The 24099-nt window shown below is 28.7% G+C and overlaps 1 protein-coding gene and 1 long non-coding RNA gene across 2 annotated transcripts in view; one reads left to right on the forward strand and one right to left on the reverse strand.

Annotated features, from left to right (window-relative positions):
• The window catches only part of LOC126902495 (sodium-dependent transporter bedraggled), a 43808-nt gene extending 25943 nt beyond the window's left edge, over nt 1-17865 (reverse strand). The window contains exons 1-3 of the mRNA XM_050679844.1: nt 17798-17865; nt 14832-15116; nt 9825-10244 (exon numbers count right to left, since the gene is read on the reverse strand). Coding sequence (XP_050535801.1) covers nt 9825-10244; nt 14832-15116; nt 17798-17850 — 758 coding nt within the window. The 5' untranslated portion in view covers nt 17851-17865. The remainder of the gene's footprint in view (nt 1-9824; nt 10245-14831; nt 15117-17797) is intronic.
• Nucleotides 5240-6159, forward strand: LOC126902499 (uncharacterized). Its single transcript, XR_007703228.1, has 3 exons — nt 5240-5468; nt 5528-5693; nt 5789-6159. It is a non-coding gene; the product is annotated as an uncharacterized LOC126902499 (long non-coding RNA).
• Nucleotides 17866-24099: the final 6234 nt, after the last annotated feature.

Here is a 24099-nt window from a genome sequence, read left to right on the forward strand (position 1 = left end):
GGTCGTATTAAAATAAAATCACTAATTAGCGAAATTAATGAATCCTTCCTGTTAGCGTAAATTGTGATAAATCAAAAATCCTGACAACACCATTGCAGCATAAACGATATTTGTTTTTTTTTTAATAAGTCAGTTTTGGTTTTTACTCATTACACTGTCTAGCGTATTGAATTGTACAAAATATACACTTCTAAAGTGGTGTTGATTAATTATAAATTTTATTTTATTCGTTTAAAACCATTGCAAACGTATTTACCACTAGAATTTAAGTCTAAGGTTTTGAATGAATGTATAAGGAAGATTTAAGTCGTTGATTTCTTATACCTGAATTCAGTTTACTATAAAAACTATGACTCGTTCCTATTGGATAGATTTTATATTCTTATGTGTGCTTATTATAGTAACAATATGATTTCGTGAACTAACCATAAAAAAAAACAATACGAACTCTCGATTACTATCAGGATACTGTATTTTCTTTATTAACACCGTTCGTAGAACTTTTTTTCAAACCAACACTATTGCTAAATCATTTTTTTTTTACAGTTATGCGCAATGGAACTGGTTTGTTGGCTTACACGAAATTCGGTATCGTCCAGCATACTAATAATATTATACTTCGTTGCACTTACTGGCAGAAACGTATGGTTTCAGTGGACTCCCACAAAATGCCTCCAGTTCATCTGCACAGTTTATTTTTTTTACCAAATTCAAGTAACATACCACAAAATTGTTAATATTTAATTTCTCCACAAGAACATTCGTCGAAATTATTGTCTGGCCTAGTCTCGATCGGTAAAACATCATTATCTGTCATAATTGAAAGTAAAGTGATAATTATTATATTTCATTGCTGGCTGTCTATCATCGAGACTTTGAACGACAGCAAAACATCAGAAAAACTGTTATTCAAATAGTTCATTATGAAATTCCTAAATTAGAACACATTCGTGACATCTTCATGGTCGCTAATTAAATATTTTAATCCGTAAAAGTATTTTACAAGCACGACTACATCGGCTTATAATTAGTGAACGTAAATTAAGAATTTTCGAAAAAAATCACCGTTATGAGATACTTTTTAATCTTAATTATTTTTTTTCTTTTGAGGAAGGAAAATAATAGAAAGAAGATTGAGCTAAATGAACATTTAACGTCAACTCGAAACGTCAGACGAACTAACGAATATATTTTACACTAAACACGATTATGTCTCGTTGAAGAGTTTTTCAAGTGTTCATTGGGATTTGAATACACGTGAAGACCAACCACACAAATTTTACGGACGACGAGAATACTCTCTTCGGACAGCGTCGTCTTCGTAGCTTGCAGCTGAACGCGTGTACATGGTTGTATACGTTTTTTACTGAGACAATGTTAAATAATTAATGTGTCACGTATTCAACGTGTGCTTATACGACCCAACAAACATGTAATCTTAAGATATTGCCGGCGCGTCGTGCGTCACATGTGTTATAAATACGACTAGAAAAAAAAAAAGTCATACTGAACCATTAAATTTTTCTCTTGTTAATTGTACACGATGAAATTTTCAAGTGCCGACCGAAATCGTCGACTTACTTGACCGTGTCTAAGAGCAATACGATGGAGAACGACAAGTGATAGTACTTTCAGATCAGACTCTTTACAACAAATACTGTGTGCGTTGTTTTACAACTCGATGGTTTTTGTTTTCGTTCCACTGAAATGTTTACACTAATCAAACATTTGAGAAAATGTTCGGAAATATTTATTAAGTCGGTCTTATTGTTGTTATTGTAAGAGATTTGTTATTGAATTCACAATAAATTTCAGTCGTGATCGCCGACATTTCGATATGTCAAACTTAGTAGCCAATCGCAGGTCAATAATGCGATACCGCAGAAATGGTTTTTTTTACTAATTTTATTATGCAACCGGTTGTCGTCGTGTTTTACTCGGCAGATTTATTCATCGTTACATAAATAATGAAGATTTTGTGACAAGGCTAATTATGACTATTGTTTTGCCGGTGGAAAAATGTCCTCTCTCCCATGATTATTAAAAGTAACACGACTTCAGGTTAGACAGAAACCGCACTATCCTCGATGATTTTTTACAGTTAAATAAAACACCGCCGTCTGGAACGCGTTTAATTTGTATCGTTGATATCGATTCGGGCGAGTAATATTACTTTTATCTGCCAAAAATAAATAGCCATGCCGGGAAACGTCTAACCACATTCGAACGTCTATTGTCTTCCATAAGTTCATGTCCGGTCGTAACGTTGTCGAGCTCTGAGCACTTAAATATAATAGAGTGTAATCTCACGGCTGGTTACATAATTTATCTTCGAGTGGATTCGTCAGACGGACGAACTTTATAACTTTACGAAGGTAATATTGTAATAACTTACAATATGCAACTTTTGTTCGAGGAATTACAAAAAAATTACATCGCGATCGAAATAGGTAATCCACTTTAGCCTTTGCATAATACAACATTATAAAGGGCATCGTTGGAAAAGAGAATGCTTAAAATGAATAAAAAACTACATTAACGTTTATTTGAATATGACTATTAAAAATACAGATAAAAACGTATTTATTTTTCTTGTAAATGTTCAGTTCTCAGTCAGATACAATTTACCATTACTGGAAACCTATTAAGTAATCATAATAGTAATTACTCAAAAGCACCGTTAAAGAACCATCAGACGAGAAATCATAAAAGAATATCAAACCATAATGTTTCCATCCAGTTATATTGTAATTAGCTCTAATTTAATAAGGCGACGACGGTCACACACGGAAAAACAGTTATACTATAAGACATTGCACGCGTTTATAGTTTATTGTTTTTTTTTTATTATGTTTAATAAAATATTATCCTAAAGAATTGTTAGTATTCTGCTGGTCTGTCGGCCGCTACGTAGCTGTAAACACGTTTTTTTTTTAGCAATCTATAAAAGTTTCCCATTAAACCGAACGAGTCTAGTATGTCCATTGCATTAATAATGGATAATTGATGGCGATACAATAAAATAGTAGATTCATAATGATTTCATTTAAAACGTGGTGATATTTTGTACGTGTACCGTGTCATGGAGAATTTTTGTCATTATAATGTTGAAATGTGCATAATACAACGTTATGGGATAAAATAACTTGTTATTAGACGGTTGGGCATACAAGTGTACATCGATCAGCCAGTAATTTGACCCCTAGTCGGATAATTACTACATATGCGCTTGCAAAAAAATTGAAATACTATTGTCTCCCAGTCATGTGTTTTTCAGTGTGCCCGAGGGTTGTAGCCTAGCGTGAGTTCCTAGCCGGTTTTGTCCTTGGTCTCCGAGCAAGGTCCTAAAAAAAAGTGCCGCATGATAGCAACTCACACGCCACAGTAATTATTGTAGTTGTAATATTTACTGCCGTGTGGCGGCCATCGCAATGTGCATTAAAAATCAGCCCCAGCTCGTAAAACATTGAGCACCGCAATGGATCTTTTAATGTTTTTAAACGGAAAATTCTTTACTTTTCAAAATGTGTTTTTCCGCTTAGACTATCGAAAGTGTTTAATGTAGTTTATTAGAAATTGAGTTGTCTATCGATTTCCTACGTTCGATTTACGCGTATTTTGATAGGAATACTGTAATTGAGGAATAATTATAACAGTTATTAATTAATTTTGATACGCGCGTAAAATGTAAATGAATTACTGTCTGGTTGTTAACACTGCAAAAAGAATGGGTCAAATTAGTAGATATTTTCCAACTACGATTTTCGACTGATCAGTTTTTGTATGTTTTTTAGTATATTAAATTTGAAGTGGCAGCGTAATGTTTCTTCAATTTATCTATAATTTAAACTGAAACTCATATTATTGTTTATCTGCCAAGTGTATGGTGTTTACAATCGAGATTATTTGTACGGCTAATAAAACGTGTTCTCCAAAAATGATGTTTTTCGCGGTAGAACAAGACACTTATACTTAATAATTATGCGAAACGCAATACCGTACCCGTGACATCAAACACCAGTAGTTCACACGCCAATATCGAATCTCTTAGTAATATGTATTATTTGCTGAAACTAATAAGCGCACTTCAAGTCCTCAACACACTTGCACGAAATCGACAAAACGCTATAATTTCGACGTATATTGATTGCTACGAACAATATGTAATTTTATAACCTACTCGTTTTAATGACAGGACAGTAATAAAAGTTTTTCGCGCCTATTTGGTACACCGACAAAGTGTTCCATCGAAAATAAGTGGTTTATTTTTGCTGTACGTAATTACATTTTGGTTGTTCATTACGATTTGTATAAATTAATAATCTCAGGGCGCCGCACCGTTAATGTAATAAAATTTCAACGGAATTAAAAATTGACTAGATTCGTTCATTTTGTTCAAATTTTAGTGTATATAAATCATTCATGAAGTTATACTTATTACAAGTATAGTGGAATTCAAATTCTATTCCGAAAATTATTGAGCTGACTGCGTTTTAATTTACAACATTTCTATCAAAATATGAATTGTAATAGGAAGTAAATTGAATTTTGTCATTCCTTTGTCACATTATTATTAAGATTTTTATTCCGTATAATTTTACATTTCCATAAACGTATAGAAGAAGGGGATTTTAGTTCTACCGGTTTATTTTTTAATTCAGTATATTAATTCAATATATTTTATTAAAAATAAATTATAAGAATTATTTAAATTAACCGACCTTAGTTTTAATTTAGACATTTAAATAAATTTAGAAATATATATTTTTTATAATAAAAAAAACTAATCAGTGAAATTATTTTAATGGTACTTGACGGTTTTTTTTTTATTATCATGTACGGAAAATTAGTATTATACCATTGCAAGATTACAACTAACTGTTATTTTTAGGTTGCTCTTTAAATTTGTTTTCATAAAATATGTTGTTTAGTAAGTAAACACGTAATAAAACAACTTGAAAAATAACGACGTGTCGTTTATTGAATTTGAATATTCATTTTCATAATGCATTTATATTTTTTTGAATCTAATTTATATGAAATAACCTACGAGTTATTTATATAAATGAAAATCAAGATTGAATTGTAATTATTTTGAAATAAGTATAAGCTTAATTAATGAATAAAGATGTATTTCAATGTTATTTCCAGAGAATAATTACATTAGTTTTTATAATTTAATTTTTACATTGTATTATTAACAAGCATTTTAACGTTTTAAACCATTATAATAATTGAATTGGCATGGTACTTTTAAAATTTGTTTTGTTTAGTACACTCAAACAAATCAATATATTATGTACACATGTTATCACAACATTATTTTATTAATTAAAAATGTTACTCTGTCATTGCATGATTTTTAAAATCATGATAGTAATGTAGATTAATAATTAATAAATCTTATATACAAGTATATAGAAATGGAGTGTCATAATAATCATAACGCGGAACATAAAAAATTCAAGGTAAGTTAATAAAAAATGTAAACTTTGTGAATTATATAAATCTAACTGTACTTATTTAGAATCAAATACACTCTTTTTGAAATTATTTCTATGATGATATATACAGCAATAGGAAAAAATATGTTTAAAAATTTCATTAAGTCAATCAAAATAGGGATGACAATATTTTATGTGAAGTAATTAAGTTTTTGCTATCTAATTCTGTGGAAAATCACATGAAATGAAGTATAAATTATTCAATAATATTACTCTGATTTATATATAAGTTATTAAAAAAATAAATTTTGATCAAGTTAAAATTAAAAAATTAATGTTTTTAGAGAGAAAATCGATGAAAAAGTAGCTTAAATTGAATGACATTCATTTTTGATGATGACAAAAAATTACATTTTACTCTATTCGATCAACACTCAGAACTTAAAGGCGACACAGAATATAGTTTGAATTTACTTTTATTCGCATCATTAAGAATGAAATGTCTTGATAAAATCATTCAAAACCTTTGAAATGTTTGCATGAATAATCAAACTTTGTTTCGACAAATTCAGGACTAAAAGTTCTGGAAATTTCATTTCAACGGAACTATTTAGTCTTTTAGCCATTTATTTAACGTATTTATATTAATGTATTTTCCAAACGTCTGATTCGATATATTAAAAGAACCGCTTTTTTGTGATTGACGTAAAACTATGTTTAGGGGTTTAAAAAATTAAATCATTAATAATACGAAATAACTTTAATCTCGTATAATCTATATTTTAATTTAATCAAAAAATCAAAGGGACAGGGTCAATTTGACAACGAAAGTGGCGTGTAGTTATGAACTTTTCTTTTGTCTACGAAATAAGTTTTTAGATTTAACATAAGCCATTTTGTTTTAATTCCAATGTAATTTGATATCACTATAAATATTTCTGACAGGTGTTAAAAGTTTGTTGTGAACATATTGTTATCATTCCAACTACCATCTATGGCCTACAGTAATAAAAAACACTATCAATACTAGTGCGAGCAGTTGCAGTGTTTTCCGTCACCTCCACACCCGTGACCTCGTTTAGAGATCCGGCACGGTAAGCTCTTCGGTAAACTCTCACCATCTCAGAGATATTGGAGCTCCAGTATAATAATATAAATTATTCACAACTCTTACGCTTTTGTATTATTTAATTTTACTCCGGGCAATGTGTAAAGTATTGACTAGATTATGATATAAGATGTATAAATAATTATATTTGTCCAAGGTTGTGTGGCCAGTAGTTTAGTTTATATAGACCCGAATGGTGAAATTCAATTTTAATTTTAAAACGTGGTCTATTCTCAGTAGGACGTGTACTGAGCTAAGGTAGTTATTTCAAAAGTTAAAATGCCAATTGAATGGGTTTAATTTTCGATTTATAAAACAACACTGGACTTCAAAGGGCATTAAGGAGTCTACGATCTCATTAATTAATGCCGTTGGGTTAGAGAATAAAATTCATAAGGTATAAACAACATTAGGATCAACGTATTGTTCAAATGAATATATATATAACGTGGAACACTTTTTACGATTCCTACTAACTTTTTACTTACATAAATTTATATTTAACATTGCAACAAAGTATCATGCTCGTGTGTTTTGTTTTACATTCGTTTTATGGTCAGTGCGGTTGTAGAATTCAATCATAATAATAATAGTATCGCATTACAATGGAAGTTTTAAATAAAAAATTAATGCAGATATTACAGTCGGTCATAACAAATATTTTGGAACTTAAGTGTCAGAAATTGAATGCTCAACATTAAGTTCAAAAATTTTAATAAACCAATTATTACATAGCTTATTATTATATACTTTGGACCGAGACCATCTCAAAATCATATCTTGTACATTTTATAAAAAGCATGCAAAAATGTATTCCTTATATGACCACATAAATAGTACACACGCCATTGTTTCTTATTTTTATTTAAGAATACGAATGTTGAATAAAGAAACGTGTCACGTACCATATTGGTAGTGAACGCATACCACTTACTGCTAAATAAAAATATTTTTAAGCTTTTTTTAATTACGAATTCGTGGCATTTAACGTGTGTCTAATAATAAAATTAAATACAATTTAATACTCGTATTATCATTGACGTTATGAGTGCTTATGACCATCGAAAAATAAATAATAGAATTTACTATGTACTAAATTTTAGTGTAAATTATTTTCTTATTGAAAGTATTTATGGAATTGTTCTAAATACTTAAAATTATTAATGAAAACTGTTAAAAATGTTTAAAGTTCCAACGATACTCAAATTTTTTTGTTCCGTTAGTCTATCATGTCTATTAAAACAATAATGATCTAGATTTAATTGTATTAATTAAAGAACGTGACTGAATTATACATTGAGTATATTAATTACAGTAACAGTATAACTTATAACCATAATTATAATCCCAAGAGCTTTTCAAAATCACCGTATCTATTAATCAGGTTAATGACTGACATTGTCGAAGGATTTAATTGTACACAATGATTAAATGAATTAAAAATTAATTTTTACATTTTTGAGGTAGTTATTTTCGTTATGATAACATTGCTACTCGTCATAGGATTACTAACTATACATATACTATTTTTGGCAGTTACATAAAATTTCCTCCTTATCCTTCTACAAAACATTTTACATGTTGTATAATAGTTTCCGTATACACGAGTTGCATTACATTTACATTCAATTTTTACACAGTTATTGAATGATTTGTGTAAAATACAAAATAGACCTTCTAATACCAATTGTGGTTAGAAATAGAAACTTGATATGCGAAATCAAAGCTGATACCACATAAAAATATGTTTTTAAAATATAAGTGTCTTAAATGCATATTCTTTTTAAAAAATTTCAAAATTGTTTCTGATTTAAAAAATTATTATGTCCTTCTTATTCCATAGCGAGCTATGCTCGATAATTAAAACCTTGTTACGATAATTTCCACTTAAAATAAGTTCACTAAATAATAAAGAAAATTGGATCTTGAAGAAATGAGCTTTTTCAGTTTTATTTTTATCAGTAGCCTTGGGAATTGATGTGTATCAAAAACGGTAAGCGACAATCCCTCGTGCAATATATATTTATACACTAATCTATGCAGACAAGGCAATTATTATAATTGAATATTTTTGTTATACTTTTAATTTTCGTTATTTTGTAATATTTTTTGGTAATTTTTCATTGTATTTATGAATTGAATTAATATCACGTGTACCTAAACATTTATACTTTACATTTGATTGGAAAATTTAGGTTCGTACAATTTAATTTGTAATTAATCTAAAATAAATTTAAAATTGAAACTAAATGGTTGATATCTTATATTTGTAGTTTTCAAATTCAACCTATGATTGGATTATTATGGCGACATAAGTAAAGAAAAAAATATTCGTTGTCAATACACCGTATCAAAAACCTTAATTATGTTCTAATAACTTTTCGTCATCTCTATACTGTTTTTTATTATATGATTACTATAAGAAAATGTTTTAAAATATCGGTTGACTATAGTTTATTGATTTCAATCAAATAAACTTAACCTTTTTTATCACAACACATGTGAACATTAAGTACAATGATAACTACTCGGCGGAGAAGTGTAGAGCTTACCTTGAACTTAGTTTATATACACAGCACATCAGAAAGTTATAATGAAGTACTGTATTTTCTAGCATGTTATTAAATTATTAAAATTGTGTGTTTGTGTAGTTTATCGACATTCTGATACAATAACTTCTTTAACTATGACAAGTTCTTGTATTAGAATGACTATTATAATGATCAAAAATATTGTCAGAAAATAAATATGAATTATCATCAAAATTTTAATTTTCTATCTATTTTATAAAATATTCAACGACAAGAAGGAAACATATCGAGGGTTTGAAATATATGTAAAGAAAAATTTAATAAGAAGGAACAATCCATAAAAACTCATTTTGATTTATTTGAATAAAAGTACAACGTAGTGTATGATTCAAGAGCTTTATTAAAATGTGTCTTCTGAGATAGCGATATTTTCAAACAATTAAAGGTAAGCAATTACAATATGATTAACAAGTTGATTGGTTCAAAATCGAAGTCTATTGATGTAAATGTCAATTAATTGATTTATTTATTTGTTAAAACAATTTTATTAAAAAAAATACTAAATATTTTACGCATAAATTTTTAAAATATCTTTTCCTGGACCAACTTTTTTCAAAGTTGACATAAAAAAATTGCACAGCTTGTTGTCACGTTTAATAAGCTATACTAGTAATATATTACATCAAATTGTAGTTCCTTATTGGTCTAACATAGAAAGCTTAATCAGTGTTAATTACTTACCGGAGTGGAGTGATGAGTCTAGGTTCGTGTTGTTCTACTTCGTCCTGTCCGGTCGACTGGTCCTGTTCAGACGCCAGTTCATTCTCAACATCCAGTTGCACAGTGGACGTTTCATGTACATCCAGAGATTCACTTCTTCGCCTTCGACCGTACTGCCTAGGTCTGGAGCCATGCAGCGGTGGTGATCTTAGCCGTTCGGCAAGGTCGACAGGAAATAGGGCAGTGGGTTTGGGACGCGCCCTAGCTCCACACGCAGCCACGGTTATCATGGTTGTGACCGACGGCCGGCGTTCCCTATTCAAGTCTGGCGACGACCATACGTCTGTTGACGGTCCCGGTTCCCCGGGCAACCGCTCGCCGTCGCCAACGCTCGAGCGCTCTTCTGACTCGTTGATCAAAGTTCTCGGACAAGAATTGTGTCTACAGATACAGTTAATAATATAAATGAACAACATCAAATTAAGGACATGAAGGCAATATAACAATATATGTATTTTTGAGTACAATGAAAACTTGCCGACCAAAATTGGCGAGAATTTCCATTTTTTGTTTATATTAAGAAAAAGTTACGATTTTTTTTTCCATTGTCTTTACTTTTACCTTCTTCGATGTAATTTTTAAACTGTTTTATTATTCGAGAATTTTTTTTACTTTTTATCAAAGAAAATAACTCGACAATGTTGGTTTGAATAATATTCATTATAATGATTGAACTTAAACCAGAACAATAGTGTTAATTATCATAAAGAGAATTCTGAATATTTTCCTAAAGGAAATTATGTGACAGTAATGAACCTTTTAATTTTTTAAACTGACCTTTTTTGTTGTGTTAAAAGTAGTATTTTTTTCAATAATTAACATATGTAATCAAAACCAATTTTCATCAAAGTAAATAGAACTATACTTATTAATGAAAAAGCAAACTCTCGAAGAGTTTAAAAACAATGCTGACCTGTTGTGTAAAAAATACTGCGGCGTTAAAAGTATTGTTTAAGATCTATGTTGTGTTAAATACAATGGGAACTAAAGAGGGATTATTTATGAGCCAGCTTTGATTTTATAAATAAATTACAAATATATTGCTATGATCTTGGCAAAACAATTAACTTATACGAACTAAAATCAAAATAATACATAAACAATTTGAACAAAACGAATCAATGTTAATATTAATTTGCCGTGTTGACCGTGAATCTTTAAAAAAATTCAGTCAATGATTTCCACTCAAATCAAAACACTATTAATTAGATTCTATTTTATTTTTATTGTTCTTCGAAGAAAAATGTTGTCTTATTAGATTTGAAAATTAATTTTAATTTTAGTTTTTGAATTTGTGTGACCGTCAAGGTGTAGCGAATACATGATTTTTTTTTTAAGCACTACAGAATCTTTGTTTTTATATTTATAACAGTAGTTAACATTTTACAGTAATTATCTTAGAGGGACTTTGAAGTATTAGTTATAGTTAGTAAAGCCGTATAGAGTTTAACCATAGAGTCATTCTTCGGTAATTATCTATGTGATTATTAAGATGGTACACTATACAGTAGATAGGTTTTAATAAAAAGTAAAAATAATTTCAGTAGTGAAATTTTCAATTTTGTTGATCAGTCTAAAGAAAATAATTGGTGTGACGGTTTTTAAAGAAAGTTAAAAATACTGTTATTTTTTGGAAATTAAAATATATTGGCATATCACAAATACTAATACTATAAATCATTTAGTTCAATTGGTGCGAACAATGATATTCTTGAACGGATTGAAGAGAAATTTCTCAATTCACTTAGTAAACGCAAATTAGGAACTAATCTACAATGGTATGATTTAGCATAAAAAAATAAGCCTTCACTGATAAGTATAATTGTTTTAGTAATATTTTAATAATATTTGAAGGGAAAATGTGAATAGAACACAATGTCTTTGAAGTATTATGATGACGAATAGTTTATAAGAAAGGTTATTTTTAACGTAGTGAGCGTTTTATTTCCTGTGATCAAAAAAGGAAAATAGTATTGCCTAAGAAGATTTCATTGTTTTCGGTTTGATCTTAAGTTTTTTTCATGACATTTTGATAGGATATAGTTAATTATATTCCTTATATGTTATTTTTTTTTTTTTTGAAATTACATTGTTGCGTTTATTCCAAATTTTACTAGATAAGAATAGACTTTATCAAACAATCAAAAATCATAAATCCACTAAAAATGGCAATTTTTTTTTCTTTGATCTACAAATATAATGGTTTTTAGATACAAAACAATAGAATCCTTTATAAGCTCAATAAAACAATTAACTTTACAGATTATTTATTATTAGAACAAACAAAATCTAACAATGTGCAATGAATTTTAAAATTAAAGCATATTATTCAGGAAAAATATTGTTATTTTACTGTTAGAAACAAAAAATATTTTGCTTACACTAATCATTTTTATCCTTCATAATTTAATATTTAAATTAATTTTTAATTCGATTGGTTCATAGAAGACAGTTAAATGATTGTCAAATGAAATTAATAAATTACTATAGTTATATGATTCGAAGGTTTCAATTCAAAAATTGTAATAAAAATAAACCAATCAATAAATACAATACAAAAGTGTTATGCATATTTAAAACTGCGAATGCCTTATTTGGTAACCTTTATTTACGGTTTATTGTATAACAATATAGTACACATAAAAATGTGATTAGACGTTCGCCAATTTCGACCCACTTGTTTTGCATGCAGAATCGCTTATTCGCGTAGATTACATAAATTAAAAACGAATAAGTTATGATAAATACTAAATAAATTTGTGTGAACGAAAAAACTAATTGATAATTCAAGTGTAATTCAAGATGTTTGAAAATTAGCGTCATTTCTGATAATACTTAATAAATGCTCAACAAAATACATCATTTTGTGTCATATGTGTAATTTTAGAACTATCCAGGTGGATGTTATGGATAGTTTCATGACAAAGAACTCGAATATATCGTTGGCAATATTTTTATAGGTTTCGGAAAGGAGCTCGACAAAAGAAGAATAATCGGTTTTATGATGTTACATATATGCGAACAGAAAAACGCATTACTTAGAGTATTACATCATGAAAATATAACATAAATTGAAAATCGTCTTATTATTAGAGAAACCTTTAAAGTAATAAAAATAATAATGAGACGCGCTATTCGGAAAGCGTTTGATATCAGAACAGTATACTTTATCACAGCATATCTTTTTATTATTACAGAACTAAAGTGCAGTACAGATGACAATGCTGGTGCGTTCATTTGCGAAAAAAGTTTAATTATATAATTTTATATTATAAATATATAATTCATAGTTCATAGTTCTCATAGTTCAATACAGTATTGAGATTTTCATTCACTTAAAGTTTATTTTCGAGTTAAACAAACGATTTTAATGAAATACCATATTATGTTTCTCTATTGTATCGTTCTATATACACTTTTGAAAGTTTAGGTTTCAATAGAAATCTTTTTTTCCTATAAAGTCCACTTCAAAGTAAATGTTCAAAATATTTGTACGTAAATTTAATAAAATGACAAAGTTCGCTTGTTTTATCAATTACTTGCTTTCTAAATCATCTAGAAATGCAATAAGATACGAATTGAAATTACTATCTTACTACCGTTAAATTTTTTCATCAATTAATTATTTTTTACTAACAAAACAAACCTACGCTTTTATATAATTTACAATTTTATGTTTATATCAAAAATTTATAATGCATAAAATGTAAAGTTAGGGAGAAAATTTGGATAAATATGATAAAAATGTTATATTTCAGGGACGAATTTTCGATATTATAAGTCAAAATTACATTAAATGTGTACACAATTAATTAATGTTTATAATAAAAATTTCATACTGACTTATGAGCATTTGTGGTCATATTTTACAGAATGATGTTTTAGGATTTTTAATCATTTTAAGACGAATTTTTTAATTTTTGAATAATGATAAATTTTCTTTTTTTATTAAAATTTTAAAAGTTGCATTCAACGTAATTAATATTCCCAATGTGAACAAAAATTACTAAAACTAGTTTCTGAAAAAAATGTTGTTCTTATTTTTTATCGTTTGGATTTCTATACTGAAACACAGTCCTTGTGTTGGGAGTAGTTTAGTGAACTAATGGTATACACTAAAAATTTTAGTATTACTACTAGAGTGAATTTAATTGTTCTCTTCTTATTAGGAAATAAATTAAAAAACAGTTTATTCTGGGCTTAAAGATAAAAGTCTTTTCTAGTGTTCTCAAAAGGAAACACGCCAAGTACTCATTAAACAGTTTGTCTACTTTATTCAAAACAACAGACTATTGAGGGTACAGCTAAAGAAACTTAAAAGACAATAGCTTTTTGTTGAAAATGTGCGTAAAAGGAAATATGAAAAATTAGTGTACGCTTAGATAGCATCGTCTTCTTTTTATGGTCCACTCGCCGCACGTTTTGGCATTATAACAATTCCGACTATAATTTAATGATGATCATGTCACGTTGGACGAGCACTCCGATTTGACTACAATATAAAAACGCGGATGGTAATTGATAACGTGGCGAATCACGAAAAGCATGAACTCATAGAGCAACGCCATTGGATTCGATTTAGGTGACCCACCTGAACGCTTTGAATGCTGTAATGTGATCACATAATAGTAGACAGATGGACTTTACCACAGATAATATCAGACACGCCACTAAATGATTATTTTTTTTTTAAATTACAATGGGTGGTTTAATTAAAAAACATAAACTAATACTTCGGAGTGCGTGCTCAAATATTACTGTAGAATTATTTGGCGTTGGATTTACTCGACAGACACAATTGGTACAGTTACGTTTTGTTCTAATATTATTGGATTTTTGTCATGTGGCTATTGAAAAAAATATGTATTTTATTTACAAATAACATTTGAGTTGCTAAAATTATTAGCATTAAAGTATTTTCGATAGAATGAAAAATTTGGCAAAAATAATTGAATACTTTGTACTTACTCGGGTAAAGAATTTCCTTCGGTGAATTCTGAATTTAATGGATGCTGATCGTTATTAACTGGAGTCGATAGTCTGACTAAGTTTAAGTATAGTAGTAATAAATTGGCAGCTAGAAAAGCGGTGTTCACGTTTCCATCCGAAGTAACAGAAAATTGATCTTCGGAAGTTACAAACAGTGATGGCTCGAAACGATCTTCGGGTTCGTCGGATCCAAGATCGCCATCGACATCTCCATCACTATTGTAACTATCATCTCTGGAGTTCATATTCGTATGTGTCATCGTTCTAAAGCATAACGTTACATATTAAACAATGTAAAACTTTTTTCTGCAGTCTTATTCATAAAACAAGAGTATTTGTGTTAAGAAAAAAATTATTTGTGACCCACACAGAAAAAGACAAACTAAGGAGTAGGTGGACAAAGTATATCAGTACTGCACATAATGACTTCTATGAGCGAACTACCTTTAGTCTAGTTTTATTGAAATGTTTGTCAGTAATTCTTCTACTCCATGACAACCATAGATGGTGTAGAATAATTTTTTTTTAACGGTTAGAGGGTTAAGTGTTTATTACAATGCAATACCTTTAGATTATAAGTTGTAGGGAGAACCGAACACGAACGTTGTTGAAAGCATTAGCCATCTTGGCAAAAATCAAAATGTTTCGAAGTCAATGAACTATAGTAGATAAACTATAAGTGTCATACGTAAGTTTTTCTAAACCCTCAAATCTTCGGTTGATTATCTTAAAAGCTATATTCTAGGTATTAGAAGAATTTCATTCCAACTAAAATCCACTGTAATTAAATGAAAACTTGTCAGAGTTTCAATTTCTAAATGTATTATTACGATGATTCAATTAACAGTTAAAAAATATATTTCTTTTATCCGCTGCTAATAGTAAAACTATAATGAACAAGGGGAATATTATGGTTCTAATCTAACATAACATATATTATCTAGTAATAATATGACTTGGCTCGATTAAATAAACTGAATGTAGTTCAGCAACAAAGTTTATTATTATTTACATTTCCTATATGTGACTACATTTTGAAACCTGAGGTTCATGAATTTAAACTAGGAGAATCGATTACGATTCAACTATGGTGCTATTCATTTTAAATTTTGAATAATTTCACTAGTCTGATATGCAATATTTGAAAAGCTAGACAATGGGTTTACGATTTAAAAAAATCGAATGTCGACGTTCAAGGGAAAACATAATCGAATTCGTTGTATCTACACCTTATAACATTACAAAAGAATAAAATGTACTTTATTTATCGTGACCCGATCGTTTAACGACAAAATAATAAAACAAAGACAAGATCACTTACGCACATGTATTTGCTCAAATACAGTCTGATGTCCGTTTATTCTCAAAAACATACCTAATATTTAAAATTTGATCATAAATTATTTAGTAATTACTAACTTGTGTTATTAATTCATAGACTTGTTTTGGGCGTATGATAGTTTTAATTAGATTCCTCGAATAACAAAATAATTAGTTATATTATTTGAAACGCGCCTGGTGTAGTAACATAACTATAATTACATTTAAATGGCTGGCATTATCAGGGAGCAAATACTAATTTTAAGTATATTAAGAAGAAAAGTGCCATTTTTTTTTTTTGATTTAGAATAATACGTAGTTAATATCTGGCATTTAAAAATTGAAAGACAAAGCATAGAGCGTAACACGTTCAGTTTGCCGAATACGAATATATTTTAAACATCAAGGTCGTTTAGAAAAAAGTTTATATAACGTTTTAATAAAATTATTTTGGACGATCACCACTTGCAGTCGTGATATACACTGCAAATCGTGTTTTAAATTTATAAATAGTCGCCGTAGGTAATCGACAGCGAAATGAACTGGTTGGCTTTTATTTGGTTATTCGATGAATTATCGACTTGCAGATAAAATCACATTAATTATATATTTGAAGTTTGTGTCGACGAACACATTAAGCGTGGATAAATGACATCTTTAAATATTTAATATGTATACGCTAGTTCTATATTAAACGTGTGCGATGTGATTGTACCCAGTTAGTAATTATTTGATTCACTGACTGTCTTAACTCTTGGAAACATAGTGCACAGTATAATCAAAAGACTATACTGGCGTGTCGTTTCAACGGAAACGTTCGAGAAGATCTCGTGTACACTTCAATGTCATAACCCTAACGAATTGTATGTATCATGTGATAAAATGGAATGTTTGGCGTCATCTATACCAAACAAATGAAATTGTTCAATAGGAGTATGGGAACAAATGGATATTGTGCGTAGTTAATGTCCCAAGAATAATAACTAAAATGGGATTAGAATTTTACGACGCAAAGCTTTTAAAGTCCTGGTAATATTATCCTTAGTCATCGAATTACGATAGTGTACGGTTACATTTCAGTCACTGTCGAATTGACCGATTAAGCTTTTACAATTGAGTATTGTAAAATGTAATGTTTATCAGAAGTTCTAGTTGTGCAGAAATTGTTATAAATAATCAAGAAAGAAATATATTTTTAGATAAGATTGGTNTCTAGTTGTGCAGAAATTGTTATAAATAATCAAGAAAGAAATATATTTTTAGATAAGATTGGTTCTTAGATAATTTAAAGCTTAGTTTGTCTCAGATATTTGGTAATCTCTCTTGTCTCTAAAGAGTTAAATTTATGACTCATTGTGGTGTACCCGTGTAATCTGATAGATTGTCGTTGCAAAATATTTTTCAATAATCTATGCGTAATACGTAATAAAGTGAAATAATAATAAAAATTAACTTTTAAATTAACTTGAATTTACTTTTGTCTTATATTTGTAATTATTTAGTTTATTACTATCATGAAATTTTACTGAAACAAAAAAAAATCGTCAAAAATCATGGTAATGTTACAAAAAAATTATTTAATAATTTCATAAAATGTAGAGATATAACGGAATGTACCGATTTACTTGAAGGTGTTCTTTTTGTTTGTTCCATTTCGTCGGCAGAAAACACAAGTCATTATTTTAACGGGAATAAAAATTTTAGTAATATGAATGGAATTGCGACGGTTATTCATAAACGTGAGAACAGTATCTGTACGTGAATCATTTTTTTACCGCAATACATAAAACTATTATTTTATTATTTTCTGATTACGGTTATACTTATTCAACGAATATCAACTAAATTTGACGACACTAGATCACTTTTATATGTGCCATGGTTACTGAGAGGAGATTTCATTTATAACCTGTCGCATAAATGTTTAAGCCTTAGAATATATTAAGAGTTAATCCTCAGTTGTTGGTAAACATAAATACATTTAACAGTATTCTGAAAGATCAAATTCTTTGTTTGTGGCTTTATATTGAAGTACATTGATATTCAAAAAATCACATGTCAAACTAATTATTATTTTCTTATTTAATTCGTAGTTAAGTCATATTCAATAGCTATTATAGATAAATATAAAATGGTAATTTTTTATGTTAAAATAATATGTTTATTCAAGTGAGGTGCTCGAAGTATTCGTGTTACCCAACAAACAAGTATCCGTTTTCAGGATGGTAAAATAATATGGTATCTTGATAAAACAAATGTACTTGCATTTTTATGATGGATACCCTATGACGCATATGCACCAAGTTAGTATCGAAGTAAATCAAAATCGTTCTAGAATGCATATGACAGACTATTCGTCTTACTACCAAAAGCAGTACAAAAACTATATTATATCAGCTTGTAATACTCAAAAATAAAACAATAATAACCACGAGTAGATATATTCTTATATATATATATATATTATATGAGTTGAGTGCTTTTGTTTGTACAGATAATATATTTACTGTGTTAGCCATTAGCGGTACAAAAAATTATACAACGTACAATATTTCCCATTTATTTACAAAAAATGCGTTTACACTACATGTAATGAACAAGTTTGTAAAATGACATTGTTATCTTATTCAACTTTGTTAGATTACCAAGGAATTAGTTTTTACTTTATAGTATGCTGAAGGGAAATTTTATTTTATGATTTCATGTTAGCGCCCTTTGTGAAAACCGCCAAACAAGTAATCCGACTTTCAATTTGTGTGTATTTTTCTCCTATCGAGTCATTTTGGAGATGTAACAGAGATAATTTTGATTTACGCCATGGAATCCACATGTTACCGAAGAGATAACTATTTATCCAATTAAAGTATTCGATGTAGCTACTTTTTACAGTAACATTCGTACAAAACTAGTGTCAAATTAAGGTGATAGATTGAAAAATTCTATTTTAAGTCTATCCCGTTTGCTAAAATAAGTGTAATATAAGTTTTTATATTATAAAGGTTCAATTAATGGCATATTAAAGTTCTTACATATAAAAACTTTAAGACATAAAAACAACTTTTTTATTACTATTTTAAATCACTGAATTAATGAGCTAAGTTGTTACAAAAAGCATCTAGTAAACAAAGAGTTTAAACTGTGTAGATATTTTAAATTGGGTCAATTGATTAAAGGACATTAACTGTTCTTTATAAGGTTTATTTTTCTACAAACATAATTCAAAATGCAAGATAATAATATTAGAAGACATTCCGTCCTTCAGTTATTCATTACTATGACCCTTGGGTATTATTTCAAGTAGGTGCTTTTATGAGTCTACCTGAAATTTGGTCTATTAGGTGCCTATTAAACACAATGAATTGATACACAAACTCAAGGTGTGCTAATATCAAGCCAAACGTTATGGCTCATCACATGTGATAGGTGTTCCTGACGGATCTTTAAATTAAAGTAATATAACCATTACGTTATCGCATTAAAATAGTTTAACAGCTCGTAACGTGAACGCCCATTATTGTTATTATTATTTTAAGCAGTTGAATTATTTTTTACGCTTTGTAAAAAAGTGCAGCGCAGGCAGAGAAGGAAATGTTATCGATCGTGTGTGATATTGAACAACAAATTACCAGTTATAATGTGTGAAATAGGGACGAACTTTAAATCATTATTATCTATGTACATCAACACACTATTGAGACGCCGTGTTAAAGAGATTTTCACGAATTATGTCTTGCATGAGTAAACAGCGACAATCAACGGTTACTAATACTTTCTATAGCCAATTGAATTGTATACGCAATGACCTAAAAGTAGCGAAAACATAATAAAACGTCTTATCGGTGTATGTATTACTTGATAACAAGTGTGGAGCTGGGTGTCAAACGTAAAAAATCGTCAAAACATATAAGTATAAAGTGCTATCATGAGTTTTACGGTTCAAAGTTAGATAAATTATTTATTTATTTCAAGACCATGTGGGATATTATAATATTTCTGAAGATATAATGATAGATCCGCCATATTATTGAACATATTACATATGTTGTATATATTACATGACATTTTATTTGTAAATTTCCGAAAAAAATTACTCAGTTTTTTTAACAAAAATTTTACAAAATTATATTTAACAAAGATCTTTGGTAAAGGACGTGAAATCATAATACTCTGTCAGTGTCGTCCGAAACTCTTCGCAAAGTTTCGTATGAAATAGTTAATTCTTTCAAGTTAAATTAAGACGTACAACAGTTAGTCTTCTTTTATTTAATACTTTTTTAGTATATGTTGGTAAAAAATTGAATATAAAAAAACAATAAAAGGTTACGCATAGTACACTAAGTTGTTCCGCTTTACTAATATAAAAAATAATTTTGCTATAACACTCAGTATAAGAACAATTTTAACACATATACTTTTATACAACACACAAATCATTAAAAGGTCATTTCAACTCCAAAACCAATAAACAAATAGCTTTGGGCAATAATTGATAATTGTATTAAGGTTTAAATCTATACATACATTGATAACACTCTATTATTTTCATTATTTATAAAATTAAGCTTTAACGAGCCTCTAAGCACCAGTTATTAAATGGATTTGTGAACATTTTTGTGATAAGAGCAATTTTTTTTCTTGTTTTCATAACGCGTAGATACTTAACAAAATATAATTGTTACATAACATCATTTTCATAATGTTGGGCGTTTCAAATTGTATACAAAATGTCCTGTAATTTTTTTTACACCAATACTGTTCGATGAATATTGCAACATAATTTTAATTATTCATTAATGCAATTGTAGTTGATCAACGTGTGGTACCAGTCTATACTATACAAAGAATAAATTCAACTCTATTATGATGAGTCTTATGTTTGAAAATTGTGGAATCAAAAAACAAGATAATTAAAAACGGTAAAATCATTTTACTTGTACTCGAATTATTCGACGTGAACTCATCATCTTCGGTCATTTCCCGGACGCAATTAAACGATAGTCAGCAGTAAATTATAGTGACTCAATATATCAAGTGTTAAGGAACTTCTAATGAGGTCATTTGCAATAAATACACGGACAAGCAAACGTGCAAACACATGACTGCAGTGTACATCCCGGAACAGTTACTTGTGCGACCGGTAGTTACAACAACCTTGTTCAATGCCACCTCGAGAAAAAAATTATTTACTCTCATTAGAAATTGGACTATCGGATTACAATAAATATCTAAAAAATAAACAAATAGAAATGTGCGAATGACACAAAATAACTGGAATCAATTCATATTATTGTTCTGTTCATTTTTTACAGCAGTATAAAATCTGTAATAAGATGTATCGTAATGCAAAAACTTTTGCTTTCGTGTAGGCAAGTTATTACACCGTTGAAGTCACAAATGCTAAACCGACATGTTATTTTACTCTATCGATTCTATAATATCTTAAACGATTTATCAAGATTTCTTCTCGTTTATTTGTACTGAAGAATATTCGATATGTGTTTATTCATACTCCGAGCCGGTGTCTATGCGATGTACACATAAGAAATCGTTTTGAATACGAAACGACATTATCTTTTTATGATCCTTTGTTAAATAAATAGTGTACATTATTTCTCCTCCATTTAACACTGTAAAATACGAGCACGTGGTTGGATGGCGCACGGGGCGAGCACAAGTCGTGTGGCGGTGCGGTACTTTCTCACGGATTTCCTTAATTTCCGAGCAACCGAGTACTGGGACCCATTGTGTTTGCCGACTGGCGGTGGCGATTACTAGGTCATACGCGTTATTGCATTACACAGGGAAATAATTATAAGCCAAAGAATATGACAAGAAAAAATTATCATAACTTCACATGGTTTCCATGCTATAATGTTTTTCTCGACCAAGTTGTAACTGGTTGCCCGTACATCTGCTCGATGTCATTATGGATTTTGGCGACCTCGAAGGTAAACGTAGAGGCGGGTAAATTTACGATAATTTAATATGTATCGAGGAATAGGGTCAAGGTTGCTACTTTGTTTTTTTCTTTACGAAATTCCTAAGTTTGATCACGACCACTAAAATAAAACACACACACTATCACATTTGCGAAACAATCTGATCGTCCATTGCACTGGGATATAATGTGTAATGAAAAGCGTTACGACCAGAGGTCATTCTGAACGACCGCTGTTCATTACCCGGGTCATGTGGTAGCTCTAGTAAGATTGTGGTTGTTATAGTTAAAGTAGTCGACATCTGTACGGAGTTAGTTATTAAATTTGAGAAAGTTATATTAAGTAAAACTATATTATCTCGAATTTCAACGTGGCCAAGCGCTTAACGAATCCCAATCGTAGAAACTAAACGTACATTGACACGATTATTATGAATCAATTAAAACAAAAACGTAAAATCTAGTAAAATACAATTCGAATAACAGAACCTTAGAAGGTTCTGTAAAAATTGACTTTAGTCATTTCCAAATATCTAGTGGTCGAAATTCACAAGTAAAATAGTAAATTTCTTTTCACAAACTATGATTTTATAAAAATTACGCAATTTTCATAAATTGTTGTAATTGAGATGGATTCATCCGATTGTGAAAAAATCTTAATTGAATTTTCCAGCTTAAAGATTTATTAAATAAATTTCTTAAAATTTAAACAATATTAGAAGATAATTAAACCAAATTAATGATTTTTATAACCGTCATTTTTTATGTATATTATTTAAACACCGTATTGTTGTATCATAGTCGTAAAAAAAGCAAAGTCGTTATTATTATTAGAATAATGTAATATAAAAATAAATATTTAAATTTTACTAAATAAAGACATAAAATTATTAAATTTGAAATTTCTGTATTTTCTTTGGCGCAGACATTCTAGATAGAAAGTCATTTTAGATTGTAATAATTAAAATTATTTGATAAAGTATCTCAGGATAATATTTTGAATATGTAGTTGATTTTGAATATTATTAAATAGTTGAAGGAACAAATTACTGGTTATTTAATTTTGAGTATTAAAAATAATTCAACGCTTGAGTGTATAACTTGCCATTCACATGCGCCGTGAAAACTCGCCGATAAGATTTACTTATAATAGGAGTTTTAGATAGTCAACACAAATACATTTAAATACATTTCAATGGAAAAGTTAATGTTTGAATGTTCGATAAATATTTAATCAATAAGAAATGTATTTAAAATGTTTGGGTTCTATTTTTTTAGCATTTTGTATCTACACTATAAATTAAAAAATAATATATTAAAAATGTTTGAAAAATTAATTACAATTACCAGAACAACAAAATGTTATGAATATCGTTAATAACTATAACAACTAAAACGAAAATTTTATTCAAAAAACCAAAAATATACGATTTGAATAAATATTAAATATTATTAAACTTAACATAACTTATATCGTTAAAGAAATATTATTAAAAAAAAAAATTGATTATTTAAAAACAGTATGTTTAAATAAAATTTACTTAAAAAAAAAAGCAGTCATTTGCCTATATTAAAAGCCTTTTAACGTTAAACATTAAATGAAAAATAATATTAATAACATTAATATTTCAATATTGAAAACGTTAATGATAAAAATTTTATAACGTTTAAATGTTGAATAACACTAAACTCAATTATAAAATAACGCTATAATATATTAATACGTTGAACGACTCCGACTCCTGACAATCAATTACAAAAAGCTGTATAATACATTAGTATCAAATCTAAATAAAAATCTTCATGAAAACCTAACAGTCAAGCTGTTTTACTGCGCTTTAATAAAAAAATATTTATTCCTATTATTAGGATTCATAAGGACGTGAAAAAATTGCCTCAAGTTTTATGTTAAAAAAATTTTTAAGTTTCATAAATTACAATTCTAGAATTAATAGATATGTTTTTGTTTATAAATGGAAGTTATGAAAA

Source organism: Daktulosphaira vitifoliae, unplaced genomic scaffold (genome assembly GCF_025091365.1).
Source record: "Daktulosphaira vitifoliae isolate Bord-2020 unplaced genomic scaffold, ASM2509136v1 Scaffold_3, whole genome shotgun sequence".
In the NCBI taxonomy this organism is placed as follows: Eukaryota; Metazoa; Arthropoda; class Insecta; order Hemiptera; family Phylloxeridae; genus Daktulosphaira; species Daktulosphaira vitifoliae.